The sequence below is a fragment of the Pleurodeles waltl genome, chromosome 5 (assembly GCF_031143425.1).
Source record: "Pleurodeles waltl isolate 20211129_DDA chromosome 5, aPleWal1.hap1.20221129, whole genome shotgun sequence".
NCBI classification, from domain to species: domain Eukaryota; kingdom Metazoa; phylum Chordata; class Amphibia; order Caudata; family Salamandridae; genus Pleurodeles; species Pleurodeles waltl.
In genome coordinates, this window is record NC_090444.1 from 887,004,049 (window position 1) to 887,014,632 (window position 10,584).

The 10,584-nt window shown below is 42.7% G+C and overlaps 1 protein-coding gene across 1 annotated transcript in view; it reads left to right on the plus strand.

Annotated features, from left to right (window-relative positions):
* Window positions 1–9,832, plus strand: part of RHOU (ras homolog family member U) — a 68,238-nt gene extending 58,406 nt beyond the window's left edge. The window contains exon 3 of the mRNA XM_069234993.1: window positions 8–9,832. Within this exon, the coding sequence (XP_069091094.1) occupies window positions 8–463 (456 nt within the window). The 3' untranslated portion in view covers window positions 464–9,832. The remainder of the gene's footprint in view (window positions 1–7) is intronic.
* Window positions 9,833–10,584: the final 752 nt, after the last annotated feature.

Below are 10,584 nucleotides of genomic sequence, written 5' to 3' on the forward strand. Positions count from 1 at the left end.
CTTCCAGGATGAATTTGACAAATTGAGACCTCTCTGCTACACAAGTACAGACATTTTTCTGCTGTGTTTCAGTGTGGTGAGCCCCTCGTCCTTCCAGAATGTTGGTGAGAAGTGGGTCCCTGAGATCCGGCGCCACTGCCCGAAGGCGCCCATCATTCTCATTGGGACACAGTCTGACCTACGGGAGGATGTCAACGTGCTCATTGAGCTGGACACCTGCAAAGAGAAGCCTGTGGCTGAGGAGGTTGCCCAGCTCTGTGCAGAGGAAGCAAAGGCTGTGTCCTACATGGAGTGCTCAGCATTAACTCAAAAGAACCTTAAAGAGGTCTTTGATGCAGCCATTATGGCTGGAATTCAGTACTCTGATAGCCAGCAGCAGCCCAAAAAGTCCAAGAGTAGGACTCCTGACAAAATGAAGAACCTCTCAAAATCCTGGTGGAAAAAGTACTGTTGTTTGGCGTAGTATTGCTACGACTAGATGGATTCAGTTAGGAGCTACATTAGCTTGTTCTTTTAATAATCTTTGCAAATATGTATATAGATGATGTGAAAAGTATTATATGTATATAAATGCTTTTACATTTTCATAGACAGTTAAGCAGCCTCGAGTCAAAGACATATGTACGTGTTTTTTTCTGTTGCTATCTACACCCATCTTCAAGGATACATTGATAAAAAGAGGGCTAATCACATTTGCATTACAGTTAACAGGCTGCTTTCTTTGAACCTAATCATTGATGACAGCTAGAGAGCACTCATCCACTGTATTCTGTGCATACGTGATGTAACACCGAAGGACCGGCTTAGGCTCTAGCTTTTAGCTTCTAATGGATGAGAAGTCTGGACCAATGAATGTGAACTCTTAAAAATGAAAATACATCATTTATTTGTTGCAGCTATATTTTGTTTACCTTTTTATAGTTATGAAAAATATACATATACTTAGAAGACCCTTTCCCTATCTTGTCAACCCTTTTCAGATGGTCTGCCAGTCTGAATTGTGACCGAGATTGCACACCGTTTTTGTTACGCACGCATTAACAAAGTAGCAGGTTTTTTGTGTGATTTGAATACCGCGAAGAATGTTTGAATGGTGTGTGTATGGTTTTAAATGTGCACTTACATGTATTCTAAAAGTATCCACTTTGAAGACACTACACAACAAGCACTCAGCCAGACATTCAGCATGTTTCAGTGACTGAAGGTCCTCTCAAACCCACCCAGCAAAATGAAGCACCACACTCCTCTCCTGTCTTTGCTTCACTTTCAAGGGTTAAAATGTTTATTTGGTTTCTATATTAATCTAGTTTAACCACATCTATTAGAATGTAAAAATTAGTAGTGTACATATTTATAAAGTGGTCTGAACTTGAGTTTCTGCCCTCGGGAGCTGTAAAATGTGTGGTTGAACTTGTTTCTTTAGCGTTCAACATACCTTGCATTGCCCACCTCATGGAAGACTTGTAAATGCACTCTGTGACTCATTAGTTCTGTCGTTAGCCAAAACCTTTTAGTTTTGAATTTTATTTTGTGTGTGTGTGTGCACTGCTCCTGCCATCTAGTGTTGGGCTCGGAGTGTTACAAGTTGTTTTTTTCTTCGAAGTATTTTTTCGAGTCACAGGACCGAGTGACTCCTCCCTTTCGGCTCCAATGAGTATGGGCATCGACTACATCTTAGATTGTTTTCTTTCCGCCATCTGGTTTGGCCGTGTTCCTCTTCGCTCCGGTTATTCGATTTGGAAAAATTCATTAATCACCGAAAAAGCGTCAGTGTTTTGATCGCGACATAGCTTCTATCGACACCACGGCACCGACGCAACACACCTTCTGTTGCCCTTCGGGCACCCGCGCCCATTCTGGGCCTGGACGGTCCGACCGCAAGAAGCGTCGAAGCCTCATGGACCAGACCCCGTTCCTATTCTACATGGGATCTGTAATCTGTATCTGTCACCGGACCACCGAGAGGATACTTGTGAGGCCTGCAGGTCCTTCCGTTCCAAGAAGACCTTGAGGATCGAAGGGCGAGACGACTGCAAATGGCGTCAAAGTACCGAGCACCTTGACGTCGAGGAAGAAGAGATGGCCATCTCCATCCAAGGTTCCTATTCGGACAATTCCGAAGCAGAGCGACCACCCACAGCAGGCCAGCACGTGAGTACGCCTGCCCCGACCCAAGCCCAGAGTCAGTGCAAGACTAAACAAAAGGCCTCAGGGACACCACTGCTGGAAGGCCATGGCTCTACCCACAAGAGATCAAGTGGTGACCAAGCAACACCTTCGCCACTGAAAAAGGCCACATCTGCGTCGAAGTCCTCTGACTCAAGCAAAGACACCGTCTCCGAAAAAGCTCGACTCGAAACCTCGAAAGAGTCTTTCGGAACCAAGGCCTACTATCAGCATGGGCATTTCGGTGCTAAAAAAAACCCGGCTTCGGAGCAGAAATAAGCCTCATATACTGAGGAACATGGACTTTCAAAACAGATGAAAGAAAGACACAGATTTGAGGAATAACTTCAAATGGAGGAGTTTGATGAGACATAAACAAGGGTACAGAGCCACAAGGATACTGGGAAAATCCAAGCAGCACCTCCTCTCAAATTTAAAAGGAAACTGGCTTCCCAAGGACATTCGGACACTGAGCAGTCAAAGGCTAAAGTGCCCAGAGAGCAATCTCCGCAGCGCCAGTTTTCCCCAGCACCTTCTCCTCCGCATTCTCCTCAAAGAACTGTTTCTCCTCTTGCCACACCCACTGCACAGTCATCCACACACACTGTGCAGTCGCATCAAGATACAGACCCATGGGACCTCTATGATGACCCTGTGTCGGACAATAGCCCGGAGTGCTATCCTTCTAAACCCTCTTCACCCGAAGATAGCCCCTCCTACACACAGGTTTTGGCTAGGGCTGCTGCTTTCCACAATGTGAGCATGCACACCGAACCACTAGAAGACGACTTTCTTTTTAATACCTTGTCCTCCACGCATACGTCTTACCAAAGTCTGCCCAATTCTCTCAGGCATGCTTAAACATGCCCAACAGATTTTTCAAGAGCCCGTGAAGGGAAGACCCATAACACCAAGGGTGGAGGAGAAATACAAACCGCCACCGTCCGAGCCAGTTTTTATCACCCAGCAACTGCCCCCAGACTTTGTAGTGGTCAGCGCAGCGAGGAAGAGAGCCAACTCCCAGTCATCTGGAGATGCATCCCCTCCAGATAAGGAGAGAAAGTTTGACACGGCAGGAAAGAGGGTAGCGTCACAAGTTACCAATCAGTGGCGCATAGCAAACTCTCAGGCCCTCCTCGCAAAATATGACAGAGCTCATTGGGACGAGATGAGCGACATCATCCAACATCTCCCCAAGGAAACCCACAAGAGAGCTCCGCAAGTGGTAGAGGAGGGACAGGCGATAACCAATAATCAAATAAGGTCTGCATTAGATTCAGCCGATACTGCCGCAAGAACAGTAAACACTGCAGTGATAATTAGACGCCATTCATGGCTTAGATCCTCCGGTTTCAAACCAGAGATTCAACAGGCTGTCCTCAACATGCCATTCAACCAGCAACAGCTATTTGGCATACAAGTGGACACAGCCATTGAAAAGATGAAAAAGGACACCAATACAGCCAAAGCGATGGGAGCCCTTTACTCATCCCAACACAGAGGGACATTTAGAAAACCGCAGTATAGGGTAGGTTTTAGACCACAATCATCAGAACCATCCACCTCACCAACAAAGCCCTCATACCAATCACCGTATCAGAGAGGGGGGTTTTGCGGGTCCTTCAGAGGGCAATTTCCAAAGTCCAGGGGAAAATTCCAACCAACAAAGCAAGCCCTTAACACCAAGCAGTGACTTTGCCATCCTCTTCCCCCAACACACATCCCCTGTGGGAGGAAGACTGGAAATGTTCCACAGTCAATGGTCAAACATAACAACGGACACATGGGGACTATCAATTATCCAACATGGTTACTGCATAGAATTAACACATTTTTCTCCAGATATTCCCCCAAAGCGTACAAACTATAGTCGCAACATCTAACATTGTTACAAACAGAGGTGCAGGCACTTTTAACAAAACAGGCCATAGAACTAGTACCTCATCAACAAAAAGGAACAGGGATATATTCCCTGTACTTCCTTATTCCCAAAAAGACAAAACAATAAGACCAATATTAGATCTCAGGACTCTCAACCTATACATCAAATCAGAACACTTTCACATGGTGACACTACAAGATGTAGTCCCATTACTGAAACAGGGAGAATACATGTCAACACTGGACTTGAAAGTTGGGTACTGGTATTTTCATATACCCATCCATCCATCTCACAGAAAATACCTCAGGCTTGTTATACAAGGAAAACGTTACCAATTCAAAGTATTACCCTTCGGGATAACAACAGCCCCCAGAGTATTTACAAAATGCCTTGCCGTGGCGGCGGCATACATAAGGAGACAACACCTGCATGTATTCTCATATTGACGATTGGCTTATAAAGGCCAACACACAACAGCAGTGTCAACATCACACATGTTACGTAATAGATACCCTACACACACCAGGGTTTTCTATAAATTACCAAAAATCACACTTGCAACCATCCCAAATCCAGCAATACTTGGGAGCTACACTCCACACTCAAAAAGCGATTGTAAGTCCAAGCCCACAAAGGGTAGAATCATTCCACACCATGGTACCAAAAATAAAACCAAATCGGCATTACACAGTCAGATTTGTGATGAAACTCCTAGGCATGATGGCATCATGCATTGCAATTGTCCCAAACGCATGGTTACACATGCGGCCCTTACAGCAGTGCCTTGCAAAACAATGGTCGCTGGCACAGTCACCTCCAAGATCTAGTGTTGATAGACCGCCAAACCCACTATTCGCTTCAGTGGTGGAACACCATAAATTTAAACAAGGGCGGCCTTTTCAAAACAATGTGCCTCACGCCATTCTCACAACAGATGCATCAATGATTGGGTACGGAGCACACCTCAAGAATCACAGTATTACAAGGACAATGGGACAACGAGCAAAAACAGCTACACATAAATCACTTAGAGCTGCTAGCAGTCTTTCTAGCACTAAAAGCTTTTCAACCTCTTCCAGCTCAAAAACACATTCTTGTCAAAACGGACAATATGACAACAATGTACTACTTAAACAGGGGGGAACACACTCATCACAACTTTGCCTCCTAGCACAAACAATTTGGGATTGGGCAATTCACAACAAAATTCGCCTAGTAGCGCAATACATCCCAGGCATTCGCAATCAATTAGCGGACAATCTCAGTCGGGATCGCCAGCAAACTCATGAGTGGGAAATACATCCCCAGGTACTACAAAACTACTTTCGCCAGTGGGGGACACCAGACCTAGATCTGTTCGCCACAAACTAAAACGCAAAATGCCAAAACTTCGCGTCCAGGTACCCACACTCTCAGTCCAAGGGCAATGCTCTATGGATCAATTGGTCAGGGGTATTTGCTTACGCTTTTCCCCCTCTCTCACTCATTCCTTTTCTAGTAAACAAACTCAAAATAATACTTATAGCACCAACGTGGGCACGCCAACCGTGGTACACCACACAGTTGGACCTCTCAGTAGTACCTCACATCAAACTTCCAACCAGACCAGACCTGTTAACGCAACACAAACAACAGATCAGACACCCCAATCCATCAATGCTCAATCTAGCAATCTGGCTCCTGAAGTCTTAGAGTTTGGCTATCTAAATCTTCCAAATGAGTGTATGGTAGTTATTAAACAGGCAAGAAAACCTACCACCAGGCTTTGTTATGCTAACAAATGGAAAAGATTTGTCTTCTACTGCCAAGCAAAATACATCACACCGTTGGATGCGTCCATACAGGACATCTCAGGTTATTTACTACACCTACAAAAAGCAAATCTTGCCTTCTCATCCATCAAAATACACCTTACTGCAATTTCGGCTTATTTGCAAATTAAACACACAAAATCCCTATTTAGAATACCAGTCATTAAAGCCTTCATGGAAGGACTAAAGCGGATCATACCTCCAAGAACTCCACCAGTACCCTGGTGGAATCTTAATATTGTACTTCTACGACTCATGGGTCCACCTTTTGAACCCATGCATTGTTGTCAGATCCAATTCTTAACTTGGAAAGTGGCATTTCTAGAAGTTATCACTTCATTACGAAGAGTTAGTGAAATACAGGCTTTCACTATTGAAGAGCCCTTTATACAGGTACACAAACATGGTTGTTCTCCGCACAAACCCAAAATTTCTACCAAAAGTCATTTCACCGTTTCATTTAAACCAAACAGTGGAACTCCCAGTCTTCTTCCCACAGCCAGACTCAGTGGCAGAAAGAGCACTGCATACATTAGATATAAAAAGAGCTCTAATGTACTATATAGACAGCACAAAACCATTTTGTAAAACTAAACAGTTGTTCGTCGCATCCCAGAAACCACATGCTGGTAACCCTATATCCAAACAAGGCATAGCCAGATGGATAGTTAATTGTACACAAACTTGTTACCTAAAAGCTAAAAGAGAACTACTCATTACACCAAAGGCACACTCCACTAGAAAGAAAGGAGCAACAATGGCCTTTCTAGGTAACATACCAATGACAGAGATTTGTAAGACAGCCGCTTGGTCCACACCTCATACTTTTACCAAACACTACTGTGTAGATGTGTTAGCAACACAACAAGCCACAGTAGGACAGGCTGTACACTAAGAACATTATTTCAAACAACTTCAACTCCTACAGGCTGACCATCGCTTTGGGGAGTATTACTGCTTTGTAGTCTATGCACAGCATGTGTATCTGCAGCTACACATGCCACGAACAGATGTACACTGGGTAAGTGACATTTTCCATATATATATATATATATATATATATATATATATATATATATCTCTATCGTCTTTGGCGTACTGTGGTGTCATTCACATACTGCTTCTGTCCATCACAACACGGGGCAAAGGCTCAGCCCTCTTCAGCTTTGACTGCGCTCTGCCCTTGTACAATATTCACAACTGCAAAATAAGCAGTCTACTTAATTGCCAGGAACCACTTGTACAATGTAAGCTTGTACATTAAAAATATATTAAACTTCAAATAATGTTTTACATAGATAAAAGCCCAATCACATCCCCCAAAATTGCCACCAGGCCGCTTGTTTGTCATGTGTCTTCATACAAACACCATTCATAAACCAAATAGTCATTTACAAAGCAAAAATGTGGGCAGAAAAGGCTAGAACTATTGGCGTAGCCAATTATTATTTTGCTTGAGCTGTGCCTCGTCACATATTGGGGAAAATTATCTGGGAATTCGGTCATCTTAAACACAACCTTCCCCACAGTCGCACCAAATTATTTATTCAGTAATTTTCTCTGGTTTACACCCTAAAACACGTTGCCAGCTCCCAGGAGGGTGAAATGGGTTTTGGCAAACAAAGGTTCTATTATTTTTGACGCTGAGATAATCCGTTGCAACCTCATAAGTTGAACTGAACCAACCTCTTTATCATTCTGATTTTTTTTTTTTTTTTGCTTGCACTACTTCACTTTTGGAACCTAGTCATCAGACAAATGTCTGTGGCAGGAGGCAGGTGTCTAAATGAATGACATGGAAGAGGGCCTTGATGAAAAATGGTTCACTGGCACAATAACCAAAATAAAACCAGCATTGACAAAGTCAATAATTATGGCATTGACTGTCAAACATTTGGCTTTGTCATAACATGTTTTCTTTTTGGCATGGCTTTTGCAAAACTTTATGGTCGGGGAGCTTCATGGCATTCGCAAGTGTAAGCAAAAAAACATTGTTGAAAGCAAAGGTATTGTTATGTATTTATTTTTTGGCTGAAAAGCACACATTGCCATGTAGTCCCTGAACCTGAAAGAAATTATGTTGTGGGTGAATGTACTCTTTTTGAATGGTTAATGCTGAAGTGGGTTGGGCCACTTCCTCATACTGTATACCACAGTGGGAGGAATTAAAATGTGAATGACACAACAGACGAGCGGTTAAAGAGGGCTGGCTAAAAGTCCCTTCACGCAACTATATCAGATGTATACATGTTAGTCATATCAAAAAGTCTTGTGATACCTCTTGACCTTAAAAAAAAAAAAAAAAAAAAAAAAAAAAAGAGGATAATGTTCGTGGTATAATGAGGCCATACCAGTGTCCCACCAAGGCCATGAAAAGAGAACATTCCAGTATGGCATTATATTAACCAGTATGTGCAGATAAAGTCCTCTGCAATTACATTATTCAATTAAAAATCCTTTTTTTTCACAAAAGTAAAGCCAAGACTGCCTAATATAAATATTTAAGGAGTGCATTTCTGCTAAAGTAATTCATGTCCTATAAAGGTACTTTAAGTTTTTGGAAAGATCACTTGTCGTCTAGTAGTTTTAAAGTTAAGACTGCTACCTTATGAGATCATCACACCCTATAGTGTTCTGCTATTAATGGAATTGGTCTTTGTCCAAATCGATTTGCCTGACAGGGACTGCAGGCTTCCTCACCTCAAAAGGTCCATCATTTAGAAAGAAAGGTGTGTTCCCTAGATAAATGTTAATGAGTTACATCTGCTCAGTAGGAGTAATTCATGTTCCATTCTGCAGTGAAGGATATATCTCTGCACGTTGTTGTGCTTTGGATTGCTCTACTGTCTTAAGTTTTTGCTGTACACCATTCTTTTAGTTTGCTCTTGTTTCAGTTAAAGCGGTGCAATTATTAATACATCAAGACTTTGTTTTTCTGTATCACACTGCACTTATGCCATTTCTAAGCGTTGTTGCTCGATGTATTGGTACTCAGTGTGCTTATTTCAGAAGGATGAAAGGGCGATTCGGCCTCTCCTGGATTCATCAAATTACATCAAACCCTCTTAGTACAGATTTGACTAGATGTAGTTAACTCTTCTGTCCCTTTTTTGCTAACTGAAGCATTACACTTGATTGAAATGCAGACTGTAGTAAAATGCTTTTGTGGTCAGGGTGTGCAACATCATCTCTGCGTCTGCCCCCTTACCACTTAATGTTTAACGCTGTTCAATTTCGATGTCACATAACTAACTCTTAAACAAATAGTCAATACTAGGTCATGATTCCTTAAAATTATTCATAGTGACTTAAACCTGTCATCTTCCTGTGAGGATCAGAGTTTCGATTCTTCTTGAAAAATGAATGGTTTAACTGTAGACAAACCTTGTTGGTGGCCTTAACAGGAGAGTTTATGTTGAAGATAATCACAGGGGCACTTGATGAAAGTGAGCAGAGGGATTTCTGAAGTGCTGCTGACCTGTTCCAGCAGGCGATGGCGGTAAGCGATGTGTTTCCAAGTGGGACGTTGGTGGGTGAAAAAAAGGAAACTTCTTTCTCCTATTAAAGTCATTTGGAAAAAGGTTGCTTTTCTTGACAAAGCAGTAATTTGATACAGAGGTAAAGTACGTTTAATAGGGAAGCCTTTTCTTCCTTAATGGGCTAGAGGCTGCTTGAAATCATTATTACCACATGCTCCTTTTGAAAATGTGGAGAGGCGGGAGCCTTTTCAAATTCCAGGTATGTGATTATATGAACCAGATGTGATTGTTTAAGTTGCTACTATAAACTAGTGGCGTATCAGCTCTATACATACATCACACCATCAAAGTAGACGGAGGCAGCTTGTTACTTTGGTTTGATTTCTAATGTGCCTTAAAAGCAGGGGCATTGTCAAGCACACTCTGTATGAATAAAAGTATGTTATAGAAGTTGTAAGTGAGACATTTAATAAATTCAGTCCTGTATATTTTTAGCTACTGTCCTTTAGAATGTTTTTGCGTCATTGTGGACGTACTGAACATTAGACTGTTTCTCCTTTTCCATACAGTGGGCTCTGCCTGCAACAACATTAAACGCACACATAACAGGCACAGTACATCCAGCAGCAGTGCATTCTTCCCCATAAACACACATAACTGCTAGCAGCAATGGAAACACTCAAAGTCACAGTGCACCCTTCGCAACTAAATACATAAGGAGCACAGCATAGCCAGCAGCAGCAGCGTACTCTCCCCAAATAACACCCAGAACCAGCACAATACATGCAGCAGCAGTAGTGCCCTTTTCTACACAAATGCACAGAATTTGGCCATGCGTGTGTAGGCACACTCCCACCCCAGCAAAGGACGAATTTAACAGAGCTTCAGTTAATCTAAGACGACAACAAGTGCTTTACAAAACATCTTGACAGGTGGGCAGAGCAAAGTGTCCAGGTCTGCGTCGCGAGGTAGAAGGATCTTCCTCTTGCCATGTTTTTCCAGATCCTAGGGATGATTGCGAGGGCCACTTGAGCACAGCAGAGCTGCCTGGGTAGTGAGTAGGAGAGGCGGTGGTTGAGGTAGGCAGGTCTGATGTTGTGAAGGGCCTTGTAAGTGTGTCAGGAGTTTGAAAGTGACACATGGAGTAATTGACTTCATAGTGTTGCCTCCTATGCTCTTATCTTCATACTTATCTGCAACACTTCTGCTTTCTAGTGCCATCAGAATGTGAAAAAAACATGTTTAA